The sequence below is a fragment of the Cetorhinus maximus genome, chromosome 23 (assembly GCF_964194155.1).
Source record: "Cetorhinus maximus chromosome 23, sCetMax3.hap1.1, whole genome shotgun sequence".
Taxonomy (NCBI): domain Eukaryota; kingdom Metazoa; phylum Chordata; class Chondrichthyes; order Lamniformes; family Cetorhinidae; genus Cetorhinus; species Cetorhinus maximus.
This window is the reverse complement of record NC_135901.1, coordinates 2,890,363-2,909,049: the sequence shown is the minus strand read 5'-3', so window position 1 is coordinate 2,909,049 and position 18,687 is coordinate 2,890,363. Positions and strand designations below refer to the sequence as shown.

General features: G+C 46.2%; 1 gene segment (V, D, J or C); it reads left to right on the top strand.

Moving 5' to 3' along the window:
• Positions 1-6,682: 6,682 nt before the first annotated feature.
• Positions 6,683-18,687, top strand: part of LOC144698106 (Ig heavy chain C region-like) — a 336,262-nt gene continuing 324,257 nt past the window's right edge. Inside the window, 1 exon segment of the C gene segment in view lies at positions 6,683-6,720. Coding sequence covers positions 6,714-6,720 — 7 coding nt within the window.

The window sequence follows — 18,687 nt, the reverse complement described above, 5'->3', positions numbered from 1 at the left end:
CCGATGCTGTACCTGACCCGGAGTGTTTGACAGTTCAGTGGAGAGTTGGCTTTCTGTTGAATCCCACCCTTGCAGCTGATGACAGGAGTGTACTGGGGGAGGAGTGGGGGCTTTAATCCATATCTTAACTTGTCCTGTTCCTTACCTGAGTCTTTTCCATGCAGAGGTCAAACAAACTGAATCAGCATCGAACTAACTGGCTGTGGGTTCTCGAGCCAGATCTGTGAAAATAAATTGCTCCATTGCTCGGTTGAAATGACGCACGTTAATTGTTATTAACAATATTTCTGGAGAGAACATGTATAAATTTTAATGAATTAATTATGTTCAAGCATTTTGAGTATGAGAAAATCATTGAATGTGAGTGACCTGAACTTGAGCACAATTTCAGAACAAACAGAATCAGGGAGTGACAGTGAGGTTCCAGAGAGCAGCGCCTGTTCTGATCTGATCAGAGGCTGTGAGTTATTTAAACGATTGAAATGGACAATGACCAGGCTCCGGCTCCAAATAACCAGCCGCGGGGGATTTGGGGAAAAGGAGCCGCCATCAAAAACTGAGTCATTGGATTGCCGCCTGCTGGGGGAGAAGTGAATTACAGAAATGAGAGCATGAGGAGAGGCCCTTCTATCCTGCCCACCATTCAGTAAGATCATGGTTCATCTACCTCGACACTCAGTCTCTTTACCACACACCCTCACTCGCTCACTCTCTCTGTCACACACGCTCTCTCTCACACACGTGCCCTCTCTCCCTCTCACGCACTCTCTCTGACAGACACACACTGTCTCTTTCTCTCTCTGTCACACAGACACACACACACATAACTCTCACATTCTCCCTCTCACATACAAACTCTCTTTAACACGCATGCACTCTGTCTCAAACATTGCCTCTCACTTTCACACACACTCTCACACATACTCTCTCAACTACACACACTCTCACACACGTGCACACTGTCTCTCCAACACACACATGCACTCTTGCTCACACATGCACTCTCACACACACATTCTCTCTCTCACGCATACAAACACACACACACACGCACACTCCCTCTCTTTTATGCACACCCACTCTCTCTCACATACATGCACCCTCTCTCCCACACACATACACACTCTCACACATGCGCACACTCTCCATTCTCTCTCTCTCTCACATATAGATACATAACATTCTCTCTCACACACACGCATCCTCGATCTCTCTCTCTTGCACACGCAGAAACACAAACACATTCCCTCTCACACACACACACTGTTTCTCTCACACATGCATTCTCTCTCATTCTCTCTCTCATACACACTCACATACTCTCTCTCTCACTCTCTTTCTCTCCCTCTGACACACACACTGGCTCTCTCTTTCACACACTTTTTCTCCCACACACACACGTTCTCTCTCTCTCACACACTCACTCTCACAGACTTCTACTACCTATCACCCACACCCCTACACTCTCTCTCTCTCTCACACACACACACAGTCGCTCTCTCTCACACACACACATTTCTCCATCTCAGACAATCTCACACTCTCACACACGCTCTCTCACTCTCTCCCACACACACACTTTTTCTCTCCCACACACGCAGATTCTCTATCTCACACACTCTCACACTTATACTCCCTATCTCTCACACACATACTCTCTCACATACACACTTTCTGTCTCTCTCTGTCTCTGTCTCTCTCTCTGAAAAACACACATACACTTGAATGCAATCTCTCTCTCTTTCTCACGCACACACACACACATTCTCACATACAGAAGTGGGCTGAAAATATTAATTGCTGAATGAAAATCCGTTAAGCTGCATGCTTGTTCACTGTTCCATTTCTGATGTCTTTTTGTGTAAAATGAAATTACACAGGTGACATCACTATATATGTGGAGAATTTTCAAGTGTTGAACCAAACACAAAGGAACAAGGAAAAGGGAGGGATGTGGTGGAGACCACGGCCGCCTGGATCCCCAACATGGTGCACACTTGGTGCAAGGTGCCTGCACGGCCCATCCTGGTTTTGCTGTAACCGTCCCCTCCAGCCCCTTCAGTCTGCCTATTCTCGCACTGACACGGGTTTCTCAAAGAAAGACATCCGCATTAAAGCAGCTGGCCAGCGATCGACACTGCTGCCTGACTTTACACAGCCTGATCAATCTGGAGAATCGGGACAGGATCGATGGAGAGGAAGAGGAGGAGGTGGAGGTGGTGGAGCCGAATGGAGGAGCCCCCAGCTCGGCTGTGGACAACAGACAATGGAAAGCTGAGCCGGAGCGGAAAATCATCCGGAGAAACATCGCCTTGATGAGCCTGCATCACCTGGGCATCCTCACTACCCACAATCACTCACCCTCACTCACTCACTCACTCACCCTCACTGCCCACAATCACTCACCCTCACTCACTCACTCACTCACCCTCACTGCCCACAATCACGCACAATCTCTCACTCACTCGCCCTCACTCCCTCCCTCACCCACCCTCGCTCACTCACCCTCACTCACCCACCTTCACTCACTCACCCTCATTCACTCACCATCAATTACTCACTCACCCTCACTCACTCATTCTCACTCACCCTCACTCACCCTTACCTACCCAGCCTCATTCACACTCACTCACCCACCCTCCCTCACTCACCCACCCTCACTCACCCTCCCTCACTCACCCTCCCTCACTCACACTCACTTATCCTCAGTCACCCTTACCTACCCAGCCTCATTCACACTCACTCACCCTCACTCACTCACCCACCCTCACTCACCCACACTCACACACCCAGCCTCATTCACGCTCATTCACCTACCCTCACTCATCCTCACTCAAATTCACTCATCCACCCATCCTTACACACCGACCTGCACTCACAATCAGTAACTCATCCTCCCCACCCTCACACACCCACTCACCCTCACTCACTCAGCCACCCGCCCTCGCTCTGTCACTCAGCCACCCTCACTTTGTCAATCATGCACACGCTCACTCACTCGATCACTTTTCCTAAATCGGTGTGTGGGAGAGCGGGAACTGCGGGGAAGAGAGACCTGAAAGCGAGGCCTGAGACCTAGCAGTTCCGGAAAGTGGAGCATGGCCCAAGGGAGCGACGAGCGTCGGTGGAAAGGGCAGAGAGGCGGGGCCAAAGCGCAAAGAGCCTGGGGGAAAGGGCAGGGAGGTGGGGGGGAAGGGTAGAGAGTCGGGGAAAGGGGCAGCGATCCAGCAGAAAGTGCATAGAGATGAGGCAAAGGTCAGCGAACCGGTGAACGGGCAGAGATCCGTGCAGTTAAGTGCAGAGACGCGTGGGAGAAAGGGTAGAGAGGCGGGAGGGAAAGGGCAGAGAGGTGGGAGGGAAAGGGCAGAGGGGCGGGGGGGAAAGGGCAGAGAGGCGGGAGGGGGAATGGGCAGAGAGGCGGGAGGGGGAATGGGCAGAGAGGCGGGAGGGGGAATGGGCAGAGAGGCGGGAGGGGGAAAGGGCAGAGAGGCGGGAGGGGGAATGGGCAGAGAGGCGGGAGGGGGAAAGGGCAGAGAGGCGGGAGGGGGAATGGGCAGAGAGGCGGGAGGGGGAATGGGCAGAGAGGCGGAGGGGGAAAGGGCAGAGAGGCGAGAGGGTGACAGGGCAGAGAGGCGGGAGGGTGACAGGGCAGAGAGGCGGTAGGCGGAAAGGGCAGAGAGGCGGGAGGGGGAAAGGGCAGCGAGGCGGCAGGGAAAGAGCAGAGAGGTGGGGGGAGAAAGAGCAGAGAGGAGGTGGGGAAAGGGCAGAGAGGAGGGGGGGAAAGGGCAGTGAAGCGAGGGGTGGGACAGGCAAAGAGGCGTGGGGGGAAGGAGAAAGAGGTGATGGAAAGGGGAGAGAGATGGGGGAAAGGTCAGAGAGCCGGGGGAAAGGGCAGCGAACCTTGGATTAAGTGCAGAGAGCTGGGGGAGAAATGGCAGAGAAGCGGGGGCATAGGGCAGAGAGGCGTGGGGGAAGGGCAGAGGGGAGGGGGGGAATGGGCAGAGGGGAGGGGGAAAGGGCAGAGGGTGGGGTGAATGGGCAGAGGGGAGGGGGGAAAGGGCAGAGAGGATGGAGGGTAAAGGGCAGAGCGGTGGGGGGGAAAGGGCAGAGAGGCGGGGGGGAAGGGCAGAGGGGTGGGGTGAATGGGCAGAGGGGATGGGGGAAAGGGCAGAGAGGATGGAGGGTAAAGGGCAGAGGGGTGGCGGGAATGGGCAGAGAGGCGGAGGGCGGGGGAAGGACAGAGAGCCGGGCTATAGCGGGGAGAGCCGGGCGAAAGCACACAAACCTGTGCAGAGAGCTGGGGGGGAGGGGGAGGGCAGAAAAGGGGGGTAGTAATGGCAAAGAGGCGGGAGGGGGAAAGGGCTGAGAGGCGGGAAGGAGAAGGGGCAGGGAGCCAGTGGGGGAAAGGGCAGAGAGGCGGTGGGGGAAGGGCGGAGAGGCACGCGAAAGCGCAGAGAGCCGGGCTATAGTGGGGAGAGCCGGGTGAAAGCAGTTGCGAGATGAGGCCCCAGGCACCCTGGGCTCCACTCTCTCTAACTCTCTCTCTCTCTCTCTCCCTCATTGTCTCTCCTCCTCCTGAAATCCTTTCCATTCCCGGGGAAAGGTGTCAAGTGCCTGGGATAGAAGGGAGACAATGTCTCTGTGCGCTTCCCCCCCGACTCCCTGCGCCTTTCTCCAGCGGGTGTTCACTGCCCCTCCAATCGCAACCTGTTTGTCTCCCACTTTTACTGCTGAAAGAGTGAAAATGCTGGAATCTATTTTTATCGAGTCTATCACGGGTCACTTAGAAAATCCAATTGCAAATATGTGGATCCATCATGGTTTTGTGAAAGGGAAATCATGTTTGGCTGATTTATTTGAGGCCCTTCGAGGAAGCAACAAGGAACATGAATAAAGAAGAACCTGAGGATGTGCTGTACTTGCGCTGCCAGAAGGCATTTGACAAAGTGACAGATCAAAGGTTACTACACAAAATAATGGTGTCGGCAGTAACATTTCAGCACGGGTAGAAGTTTGGTTAGCAAACAGGAAACAGAGAGTAGGGATAAATTGGTTATTTTAGATTGGCAAGATGTGACAAGTGGAGTGCCACAGGGATCAATGCTGCAGCCTCAACTATTTACAATTTATATCAATGACTTAACGAAAGGACTGAATTAATTTGCTAAATTTGCTGATAACACAAAGAAAGATACAAACGTAAGTGGTGAAGAGGGGATAAAGGGTCAACAAAGGGATATCGATTGGTTAAGTAAGTGAGCAAACAAATGAAGATGCCGTATAATGTGGGAAAATATAAACTTGTCCACTTTGGCAGGAAGAATACAAAAACAGCATATTATTGAAAAAGAGAGAGATTGCAGAACCCTGAGGTACAGGGGGATGTGGATCCCTTCGTGCATGAATCACAAAACGTTATAACGCAGGAACAGCAAGTGATGAGGAAGGCAAATGGAGTGTTGTCATTTATTACAAGGGGAATAGAATATACAAATAAGGATGTTTTGCTGCAGTTTAACAGGGCGTTGATGAGACCTTGTCTGAATTACTGTGTACAGATTTGTTCTTCTTTATGAAAGGATATAAAAGCATTAGAAGCTGTTCAGAGAATGTTCCAATGGTACTGGGAGGTGTTGTCGGTTATCTCATGAGGAAAGTTTCGATAGGCTGGGCCTGTATCCATTGGAGTTTAGAAGAATGAGAGCTGATTTTATTGAAACATACAAGATCCTGAGGGGAATGGATGCTGAAAGTACGTTTCCCCTTGTGGGAGAGACTAACGATAGGGAACACAGTTCCCCACATTGGGGGAGGCCTCAGAGGCCGAATGGCCTACTCCTGCTACTGATCCGCATGTTCACATGTACACACGATTGGAAAATGTCGTAATTACTGTAACTGGCATTCAATTTAGAGTTCACTGGTCATTATAAAGGTACCATTACAAAGGTACTTTCGAAGGGCTGTTGCTATTCTTTGTTTTGGGGGACGTGGATAGGGAAGGGGTCTTCACTCAATTTGAACAGAGCCAATTTCCAAAGCTTCAATGATATAAATGACGAGACAATTTCTCTATCACCAAGTGCTGTTGTTTGAGAAATAAATGGTGGCGAAATAATGGGGAAAATCCTCTGCTCTTCCATTTTAATCCAATGAAGGTACGTCATTCAGATGACATTAGAATGTTCTCTTTTAGTAATGGGATAGAAGCGGAAAAAGAGGTGTGGGTTTCTAAAGCGGGAACCGACAGATGAGGATCACCAAAGGATGGAAATAATAAATGAACAAATGTGGGTGTGGGTTTTAGTGGGAATATATTTGGATATGTTTATAGTTATAGTCAAATTTTGACTATATTGTTTGGTTGCTTAATGATCACAAATCACAGAGTCTAACTTGTTCAATCGGCCATTCTTTCCCAGTGACACCGTCTTCGCCCATTCTCTACAGCCTGGTCTCCTCCTGTCAGCAACTCAACACCGACGGCTCCGTCACCTACGGCTGTTTGGCGATGGACTACTCCCCAGAAATCACCAAACTGACCTGGAAGAAAGATGGGCAGCCGATCACCACTGGATTTAAGACTTATCCGTCAGTGAGAAACCAGAAGGGAACCTTCACCCTTAGCAGCCAGTTAACCATCACCGAGTCAGAGGGAGAATGCAGCAAAATCAACTGAGGTTCAACACAGCGGCTCAGACAAGAGCATTGGAATGACATGTAAGTGTTGGGGAACCTGTGAGAAACATAAAGGCTGTGATTGACCTGTATAGGGCCTTGATTATAACGCATTTATAGTGCTCTGCATAGTTCTGATCCCTGGAAAACCCAGTTTAGTGTGTATTAACGGAAAAAGCCTGTTAAAATATACGATCTCATTGTATCTGTTATCAATTTCTTCTGCAAGAAATGTTTAACCTGTGTTTTTTGAAGGTCCTGATATCCACCCTCCAACTGTTCTCCTCACCGTGAGTTGCCGGGAAGATACCGTCGTCTGTTCAATCATCGATTTCAGTCCAAATTCAATCACCGTGAAGTGGCTGAAGAATGGACAACCCATGAATTCAGGAATTGTCACCTCTCCCGCCTTTGAAATGAACGGGAACTTCTCGGCGACCAGTCGGCTGAAAGTCTCCGCTGGGGAATTGTTCACCGGCGCGGTCTATACCTGTCAGGTCACTCATCAAGGGGTCACCCAAAGTCAAAACACCACCGCGTCTGGTAAGAGATATAAACCCATTACAGTAACTGGTAACAGCTTCGGAATAAAGTGCTGGAAAGTGTGTCCACCCTATTCATAAAGCGACGTTCAGTACTGCATTCCAGGGCCCAGGAATGGTATACTTGTCTTGGGACTGGGGCAACGCAGATTCACTAGAATGTTTCCCGGGCTGAACGACTGAAATTATGAGAACAATTTACACAGACCAAGCTGGTTTTGCATTGTGTAAAGACCATTACAGACGATAGTTAGAGGTTGATATGTCGAAGGTCGTTTATTCTCCTTTGGAGAGTGAAGACTGAATGCTGCTGTCCTGATTCTCAAGGTGAAACTTTGGTTGATTTTCATTTCTGTCTCACAGAATGTTCCAACTGCAGAGATGCCACAATTACTCTACTGCCACCGCCAATAGAACAGGTCTTACTGGAGGCGACCGTGACCTTAACCTGCATCGTTTCTAATGCTCCTTATGGAGTCCTCGTGTCCTGGACCCAAGAGAAGAAGCCTTTGAAATCAGAGATCGCCGTGCAACCGGGAGCGGATCCCGACAGCGTGGTCAGCAACGTAAACATCTCGAAACAAGCCTGGCTGAGTGGGGCTGAGTTCTACTGCGTGGTGAGCAATCAGGATCTGCCGACTCCTTTAAGAAATTCCATCCACAAGGAACAAGGTGAGTGGTGAAATTGAAGCAATAAGTGGTTCAATGTGTCTATTTCCAGTGTCAGTGTAAGGATCAATATTTACTATTCAGTGTATTCATGGTCTACTCTGATCAGCAATTTCGCCAACTAAACGCTCTGGACCTGTGGACTTTCAGGGGGAAATTGATAAGTAGATGAATGAACAATGAATTGAAGGCTGTGCCATTGGGTTTAGATGAAGCAAGATGGGAGGAGCCTGGTGCGAAGCTGAAACACCAACATAGACCAGTTGGGCAGAATGGCCTGTTTATGTGCTGTAAACTTTGAGAAACTTTCTCGTCCAACCCCATAAGTTCTCAGGGAAAAGGATTGTGTCCACCTGTGCTCCGAGCTGGAAAACCGGACAGATCCCAAAGTATTTTATTTATTAATTAATGGGATGTGGGCGTCGCTGGCTGGGCCAGAGTTTATTGCCCATCCCTAATTGCCCTTGACAAGGTGGTGGTGAGCTGCCTTCTTGAACAGCTGCAGTCCATGTGGTGTAGATACATCCACAGTGCTGTTAGGGAGGGAGTTCCAGGATTTTGATTCAGCTATAGTGAAGGATCGGTGAAATATTTCCAATAAGTGGATAATGAAAACCCTTAATTTTCATCACAAAACACGTTTCTCTCACACCTAACCAGCGGTTTCATTGTCTACGAAAGTAATCAGTTTATTGACATTTATTGTACATTTTCTGCAGATAAAGACCTGCGGGAACCGTCCGTGTCTGTCCTCCTACCCTCGGCAGAAGATGTCTCCGCTCAGAGATTCGTCTCCCTCAGCTGCTTAGTGAGAGGTTTCTCCCCGCGAGCGATTTTCGTCAAGTGGACCGTCAATGACAAGCCGGTGGATCCCGGGAACTACAAGAACACCGAGGTGGTGGCGGAGAACGGCAATCGCTCCTTCTTCATGTACAGCCTGTTATCCATTGCAGCGGAGGAGTGAGCCAGCGGCGCTTCTTACTCCTGTGTGGTGGGACATGAAGCGATCCCCTTGAAGATCATCAACAGAACGGTTGATAAATCCAGCGGTAAACCGAGTTTTGTGAATATTTCCCTTGCACTGATGGACACCGTTAATTCATGTCAATGAGAATCTCTCCGTTACGTTTCAAACTTCAATAATAAAAAAATAAAGTCCTTTTCTCCAATTGTGATTTAAATGCACAATCGCTTAATTAATGTTGTTTTCCACTTTTGCTAATGTTAGAGCTGTTTAGTTAAAATCGGATATTTCCAGGGCTCAGAACCAAGTCTTGTACACCCAGTGCTCCCAGCTCAGATACACCCTGGGTTAGAGACAGAGTAAAGCTCATTCATCACGGGATTCTGCAAAATAACATCACCAACTCTCCTCCCACTGAGGGGAAATCTAACAATTTCCTATTTCCAGCAAACAAACTCAGCACATTTAGATCTCGGTGTTGCTGCTTCTCTTATTGTCCATTCCTTTAAAATGGATATCAGCTTTAAGTTGCTGCATCGCACCCACTGGGAATTGAAGTGAAGGTCACACAGAAACATGTCTCAACAATTCCCCGTCAGAGAGAGGGGAAAGGAAAATTGTTAACCCACTGTACCCCCCACTTCCCCAATAGAAAGAGGGGGAGGGGAAATTGTTAACCCACTGTACCTCCACTTCCCCAACAGAGAGAGGGGGAAGGGAAATTGTTAACCCACTGCACCCCCTCACTTCCCCAACAGAGAGGGGGGGAGAGGAAATTGTTAACCCACTGTACCCCCCACTTCCCCAACTGAGAGAGGGGGAAGGGAAATTGTTAACCCACTGTGCCCCCACTTCGCCAACAGGGAGAGGGGGGGGGGGGGGAATTGTTAACCCACTGTACCCCCACTTCCGCAACAGAGAGAGGGGGAGAGGAAATTGTTAACCCACTGTACCCCCACTTCCCCAACAGAGAGAGGGGGAAGGGAAATTGTTAACCCACTGTACCCCCACTTCCCCAGCAGAGAGGGGGAAGGGAAATTGTTAACCCACTGTACCCCCACTTCCCCAACAGAGCGAGGGGGAAGGGAAATTGTTAACCCACTGTACCTCCACTTCCCCAACAGAGAGGGGTGGAAGGGAAATTGTTAACCCACTGTACCCCCACTTCCCCAACAGAGAGAGGAGGAGGGGAAATTGTTAACCCACTGTACCTCCACTTCCCCAACAGAGAGTGGGGAAGGGAAATTGTTAACCCACTGTACCTCCACTTCCCCAACAGAGAGTGGGGAAGGGAAATTGTTAACCCACTGTACCTCCACTTCCCCAACAGAGAGGGGTGGAAGGGAAATTGTTAACCCACTGTACCCCCACTTCCCCAACAGAGAGAGGAGGAGGGGAAATTGTTAACCCCCTGTACCTCCACTTCCCCAACAGAGAGTGGGGAAGGGAAATTGTTAACCCACTGTACCTCCACTTCCCCAACAGAGAGTGGGGAAGGGAAATTGTTAACCCACTGTACCTCCACTTCCCCAACAGAGAAAACTGAAAGGAAAATTTTTAGCCAATTTTACTTCCACTTCCTAAACAGAAAGACGAGGAAGGTCATTGGTTAACCCGGTGTGTCTCCACCTTCTCAGCAGAGAGAACCGAAAGGGAAATTGCTTAGCCAACCAGACGGAGCAAAACTATTAACTCACTGGACTGTCAGTCCCTGAGCAGAGAATCTGGAAGGGAACGGGCCTCTACTGTAAGGACCCAGTTACCAACAGCAGAAGTCGGCTTCTAGCTTACTGGCCACAAATTTTAAAGTCCCATCATGCTTAAAATGTTGTAAAATATATATTTATGCAACATAATTTTAAGAAGTTTTCACACTCTGTTCCAGTTAATCTTATGCTAAGATTGATTTCCCATAATCCGAATCTAAACTGGTTATTAAATCCTCCCTGGGTTGTTCACGGTTCTGCCCCTGAATTTTATGAGGCAGATGGTTGATTGTCTGCATTCGTTCACCTGATATCACCTTGCATCTCACAGAAAACACGTTTATACAGAATATTAAAAATATTCACCAAAATTTTCACTATCAGGGTCAGACTCGATCGTTGGGACCTGGTGAAACTCTGAAAAATAGTAAAAATGCACACAAGGGACACAAGTGGACGCACACAAACATACACACATACATACATAGGCACACACACACACAGGCACAGACACACACACAAACACACACACATAGACAAATACACATACGCGCACACACAAACACAGGCACAGACGCACAGACAGACACACACACGCGCACACACAATCACACATAAACACAAATACACACATAAATGCAGGCACAGGAACACATATATACACAATCACACACACACACACACACAAATACACACGTGCACACACATATACACACACTAACACACATATACACAATCTCACACACACAAACAAATAAAACCAGACAAGCAGACTCATACAAGGACACAAATATGCATCATCACACATTCACAATGACAGAAATACAGACAAAAAGGCACACACTATCATATACATTAAAACAAGTACATGGATACACATGAACACATGCACACACATGAGTAGACGACACCCAGACAGTCAAACACATAGAGGAACAGACTAACACATTCACAGGCACACATGTAGACACAAACATGAAACACGCATATACACACGAGAACACAAAAAACACACGTTAGTACGTATGAAAACATAAACACACATTGATACATAGTTTTAAATATCCATCAAGACACAAATGCACACATTAAAAACTCTCTCTCCCACACACACGCGCTGTGACACAGACATTAATATGCTGACACATACGTGGAACACAAAAAGAAACATTAACACATATTAGCAGACAAGAACGCATAAACACACATTAACACAGATAGTGATAAATAAACATAGACATCAATACATAAACACACACAATAACACACTCATACATACACATTGGCAAAAAAACAAAATATACATGCAGACGCAGACACAGAAATGCACAAGTCAGCACTCATTGGCAAATGAACACACCTCAATACTCATACACACATATGGACACAGAAACAAAGAGTGATGCAAGGCACGATATACTCATGCACACATATATAAAAGCTAAAGCAAGACACAAACGCCAGGCTATTGAAGAAGGTATAATTCAAATGCACTTTTTTAACCGATGTATTCTCCGGCAATTGTCCCTATTACATAATGATCCGAAAAGCACACTGAAACAATGTTCTTACTGAGAATCTGATTTAAGTTAATGATGCACCAAACATTCCCATCACAAATAGACAACCAAGATGGGAACTCACATCCGAGATTTTAAAAAGCAACGTTCACAGTTTCCAAATAAGTTGCTCAGTGAATCTCTCTCGATATCCATAATAATATTCTCCAATAATAGATCGTACGAAATTGTTCGAAAATAAACTGATATTGGAGATAATTTTCTATATTTTCCGTCTCGGACTATACGAGGATTGCAAAGGAAGAACAGCTGTGGAGATAGTTACAGAGTTAGGTTGCTGAAATTCACGAGCTTAACAGTAGATATATATTGAACATTAAATTAGAGAATACATTAATAACTTAGGAACGAGTAAAGAGTATATTTTTTAAAAGATATCCAAGATTAATAAACAACCTAATTATATTTCCTCGGTTATATCCTCGCAGATTCCACAGATCGCACCTGGATTGAAGACTCTGAGGATGATAACGGCAACATCTGGACAACTGCTTCCACATTCATCATCCTGTTCTTCCTGAGCATTTTCTACAGCACTGCCGTCACTCTGGTGAAGGTCAGAAGATTCAATCCACTCACACTTCAAACTGACAGAAGCGGTTTGAAAAATCTCTCAATGTTTCATTGATTAAAACACTAACATAAATGTCCCACATTCTAAACATCTGCTTCATTATTTTATCCTCTTTTGCAGATCAAGTGACCAGTTGAAGTTTGGACACCGTAGATTTTCCTCAGCCATTTACTGAGATCTCTGTATTACGAATTTAAAATATGTCCTCTCGGTGAATCTAAAAATGAAATACCTTCAGTTCATGTTTCCGAATTTGTAACTAAGACAGTCATGGACGGTATTTCCGCTTCTCTGTTTGAAATGTGCGAGATAATTATGGCTGTGTTGTAATTGTAGCTTATAATTCCCCAGTAGTTTAAATTCCATGTGTAAATAAGTAGCTTTTCTCATTCCTCATTCACAATTATTCCCTTCCCTTTATGTTGAGCTCCTGTTTTCTCTTTCTGGTCTCTGTTACAGCTGTACATACAGTTGGCAGCTCAGAGCGAATGTGTTCTGTTCTCAGTGTGACTCAGTCATCATATTCAGTCCAGTTGACTTTAAAATAAACTTTTCTGTAAAATGTTCTCCGAAATTGTTAATAAATCATGAATGTGAAACGAACTGACTTTGCTGAACTCCTTTCCCCCAGGCCCATCGACACCGCTCCATTTCCCCTATTACACTGTTTCCTCACCTTTCCCAGATTTTTTTTAACCATTCCTGTTTGGGATGTGAATCAAAAACAGAAAATGCTGGAAAAACTCAGCAGGCCCAACAGCATCTGTGGAGAAAAAAAAGAGTTAACGTTTCGATTCCTCATGACTCTTCTTCAGAGCCCAAGGTCCTTCAGTGAAAGAGTCACTGCGCCATCCAGCGACCCATCGGTGTTAATACACCTTTACCTCTACCTTTTTATGGCAAACCCCAGAGCCAGGATGATTGCACAGCGAGGGGAGCCTCGGTGATTTCACTCATACTCAGGCCTGTCACAGTTACATGTCAGGTAATTGTAAACAGCAGGGATCTGCTTCATCAGAGGCCCATACAGGACAGTATATGGAGGACGAATGTTTCCTTTACACTGTCCCATCAAACACTCCCAGTGTCGGTGTAGCAGGGGTTAGAGAGAGAGAGTAAACGTTTTTTTATCTCTTTACTCTTTCATGATGTGGTGGGTGTCGCTGGAAAGGCCGCCCAGAACAGCCCGGCTTCCGAGGCCATTTCAGAGGGCAGTTAAGTGTCAGTCACATTGCTGTCGACCTGGAATCACATGTCGGCCAGGCTGGGTAAGGATGGCAGATTTCCTTCACTAAAGGACATTAGTGCAGCAGATGGGTTTTTACGACAATCGGTGACAGTTGTCATGGACACCATTACTGAGGCTAGTTTTCAATCCCAGGTTTTAATAATTGAATTCACATTCCAGCAGCTGCCATGTTGGGATTTGAACCCATGCGCCCAGAGCATTCGTCTGGACTCTCTCCACCTTGTCCAATTAAACACTCACAAGGCAGAGACGTCACAATCCAATGCAATTAGGGATGTGCAATAAATGCTGGCCCAGACAGCCACGCCCACATCGCATAAATGAATAACAAAAAATGCACAAATACCGCAGACTGAACCGTTGACACAAACCATGGGAAGATTCCTAGAGGCTAGGGCCGATCTGACACAGACACATTATCGAGCAATAATCCTGCAAATTATTACCACAGTTTGGGGCTTATTAGGAACACCAGGGAGCACAAATCGTGTAAGTTCCCAAGCACTGCGGCCTGCCAGGCGCAACAAACAACTGAATTCACGGAACATCACCCCAGGGATCCTTTCTCCCTGCTCCATTCTCTCTCATACCTTTCTTCTGAACATCACCCCAGGGATACTCTCTCCCTTCTCCATTCACCCTGATACCATCCTCCTGAACTCACTGAAGATTACCCCAGGGATCCTCTCTCTCTGCTCTATTTCCAGGCCTGCTGTTATCCAGTAACCTCCCACACAAATAGTTTTCGAATATTTATTTTTGTAAATGGGATAAATTAGAACAAACATGTGCATAACATCCAGCCCATTAGAAATATTGGGTTCAAAACAACAAATATAAATTGTTTCTATGATTGCACATATAGAACTGGAACACACCATCGCACCGAGTGAATCCACTGTCAGTTTACATGTTGCTCAGTGAAAATTTCAATCATCCTTGACTTTTTGGCATTTTCGCACTGAGCCAGGAAGCACTCTGGACTCAAAGAACATGTGAACATGTGAACCCGGAGCAGGAGTAGGCCACTCGACCCTTCAAGCCTTCTCCGCCATTCAATAAGATCACGGCTGATCTGATTGAAACCTGCTGCTTACCCCGATCACCTTTCACCCCCTTGTTGATCAAGAATCAATCTAGCTGTGCCTTAAAAATATTCAAAGACTCTGCTTCCACTGCCTTTTGAAGGAGAGAGTTACAAGTACTCACGACCCTCTGAGAAAAAAACTTCTCTCATCTCTGTCTTAAATGAGCGACCCTTTATTTTGAAACAGTGACCCATGGTTCTAAATTCTCCCACAAGACGAAAGATCCTCTCCACATCCACCCTGTCAAGACCCCTCAGGATCTGAAAGATTTCGATCAAATCGCCTCTTAACCTTCTAAACTCCATGGGATGCAGGCCTAGCCTGCCACCTTTCCTCATAAGACAAGCCGCCCATTCTTGGTATTAGTTCAGTAAGCCTTCTCTGAACTGCTTCTAACGCATTTACATTTTCCTTAAATAAGGAGGCCAATACTCTACACTGTACTCCTGATATCACTGTCCTGTACAACTGAAGTATAACCTTCTTACTTCAATTCCCCCTCACAGCAAATGATAACGTTCTATTAGCTTTCCTAATTACTTGTTGTGCCTAAATGGTTCAGCACTTTTTCAATTTCTGTCAGACCTTCTTAATAGCTTTGCACATCTGGAAAGTATTCTCCCATGTTCTATCCTTGTTACCCTGACGTGTCTAAATCTCTTCACAACCGAGATACTCCTCCCCACAGTTTACATTTCCACCGCTTCCATCAGCTAAGCTTTATCCACAGGCAACAGCAGGGATCGAACTCACGGCATCTAGTTTGATAAGTCCACTATTTTAACCAAGGGTTACGCCAACAGCACCAGGAAGGCTAAAGTCCTCTTCCAACTTTTAAACCTACTGTTATTCTCTGTGCCATTTATCATTAAGATGCACAACGAAAGTGAGTAAAGTTTATGATGGTAAAAATGCATTCATCTCCCTCAGGGAACTGAATCACATTGACACACGCAGAGGAACACCCACAGACATAGACACCGATAGAGACAGCGGCCTAAGGAGAGACAAACATCCAGAAATCAAGGACGTCACCAAATTGGCTCCGCTTTTGTTCCATTTCCAACTGCAAATTTTGTGAATGCCAACAGATGAACGAAAATGAAAAATACAGGGAAGCGTTTGAAAGGTGTTTTAGTCCATTTAATAGATAATCAATTCTGTAACTCATTCTTAAAACAGGAACAGTGAGAAATGTAAACTACTAAATGTAGATTGCAGGTTCAAAATGTCGGATTTTCACCTGTATCAGGAAACTCTAAAGGGTTTCAAACCCATTACATAAGCAAGTCAGTTCCGTACATCGTCGCCATGTACCTTTTAATGTTTTGTACATAAAACGACAGAGGGGTTACAGAAGGGAATGAAGAAATGCAGCCCCATCTATTCCTGGCTGTCCTGCAATTTCTGCTACCTCTCCTCGATCTTTCCGCCAGAATGGAGCACTGCACACCGAGCGCACACAGGGGGGACATGATTGAGGTGCATAAAATTATGAGGGGCACAATAGGGCACACAGGAACGAACTTTTCCCCTTGGTGGACGGATTTTAAGGTAAAGGGTAGGAAGTTTAGAGGGGATGCGAGGAAGAATTTTCTCACCCAGAGGGTGGTGGGAATCTGGAACTCACTGCCTGAAAGGGTGGTCGAGGCACAAACCCTCATAACATTTAAGAAGTATTTGGATTGGAATAATTAGGTATTTGTTTGACCGGCGCAGACTCGATGGGCCGATGGGCCTTTCTCTGTGCTGCAGCCCTTTCCAACTCAATGACTGAAGGGTGTGGCAAAATTGATTCAAAATACGGACAGTCTGAAACTCTGGCAGCGATGGGGTTTCAAGCCACGCCTCCATAGAGTCGGAAACTTAAATCCAGCGCCTTAGACCGCTCGGCCACTGCGACGTCTAAAATTGTCATTGCCTTGACTGGAAATTTCAAACGCCGTCCACTTTGTAACGCTCAGTAACTGAACGGCCTCCAATGTAAAAACATACAGAAAAAAACAATCTCCTCTTGCTGCTTCCCAACCTGCTTTTTCTCCCTGAACCTTTTTAACGTGAATCTACACAACTAATGTGAATGAAGTTTGCGATGGTAAAAATGCGTCCATCGCCTCGTGGAACTGAACCGAATTGATATATTCCAGATCCGAACCATTCGCTGTGCAACAGAGAAGCCCCTTTAAAATTGTAACCTTAATTTTCTGTTTCCTCTCCTCTCCGACAAAAATGAATCATTTCACACTTCCGTACATTAAATTTCAGCTGCCACTTGTCCGTCCAAATGGATTTGTTGAAGAACCCGAAAGGAGAACCGACTCAAACTGGGAATGAAAGAGTGAGAATGAAGGAAGAGACGTGACGGGTTTTGTAGATCCCGGAGGAAAGAGACTCCGGGATCAGTTCATTGTGACAGTTCACACAGCAACAAGAAAACAACATTCCCTGATGAGGGCCAACCCCGGGCGGCAGGAGCGGGAGCGCCGAATAACAGCGTTTAGTTAAAACACAGAAGACTTGTTCAGCCAATAACAGCATCGAGCGTGTTCGACATGAACATGACGTGAACAGTGAGGGGAAATTGTGCCACAAGCTGCGGATGGACAACTTTCAATTTCCAAACCCACCAACACAATCAATGCGGCTCCTCTGAAACTTTCAAGGCAAATATTGATCCTTTATAAGGTGCCGTTCCCAGAACTATCCACAGTCCTCCTGGTGTGACCTAACCAGGGCTTTGTATCGCTGCAGCAAACCTTTTCCTCTTTTCTAAAACAGTTTCTGTAACAGTTTGTACAGCAAGGGGAATTAGATTGTATAGAGCGACTGAGAAAAACGAGGACATGCTGGATCTGAATCAATCTCTTTGGAAAATTCGGTATGAAATCAGCTGCATAAATACATTTATGTTTCAAAAATTATATCGGAATCTAAAGTCCAACTTTTGATGTCTTTGGTTCTGGGAAACTTTGTTACTGATCACACAGTGCGCATGGGCACCGCAGAAACTCCTGCACTTCTTTCAATATTGTTTCTCTTCACTCAGAGTTTTCAAAAGGGAACTGAAAAGGGAGAAAAATCAGGGTTATGGAAAAAGAGAATGAAATTAGGGCGAATTGGAAAGCTCTTTGTAAAAAAACTGACATAGACACGAGGGGCCGAATTGTCTCCTAATGCGCTGTGTCATTTGAAGATGACATTGCTAAATCAGTCTGATTCCAGAATTACTGATTGTAGCAGCTGAATTCCATTTCTTCCAAACAAAGACCCAAAGTGCTGCTGCATGACCGCGCAGGTTAACATTGCGGACAGGTCCATTGGGTTTCGGCAGCCGAGTGATTCTGTCGTGTGGTGCTTATCACGTTCGCCAAACACACAAAAGGACCCCGGTTTGAAATTGGGCAGAAACATGATCAAAAACTGCACATTTAAATGTGAAGAGAAGTTCGATAATTCACTTGTGTTGTTAAATATTAAATACAGTATCTTACAGCCACGTGGCAATTGCTCTTCCAGATGCGCTGAAAAACATCCCACAAACGAAAAAGAAGCACATTTCATGATACACGAAACAGTAAAGGTTATGAATCATTTTCAGCTGTCACTCGGTAGACCTATTAGCAGTTTGTTTACAGAT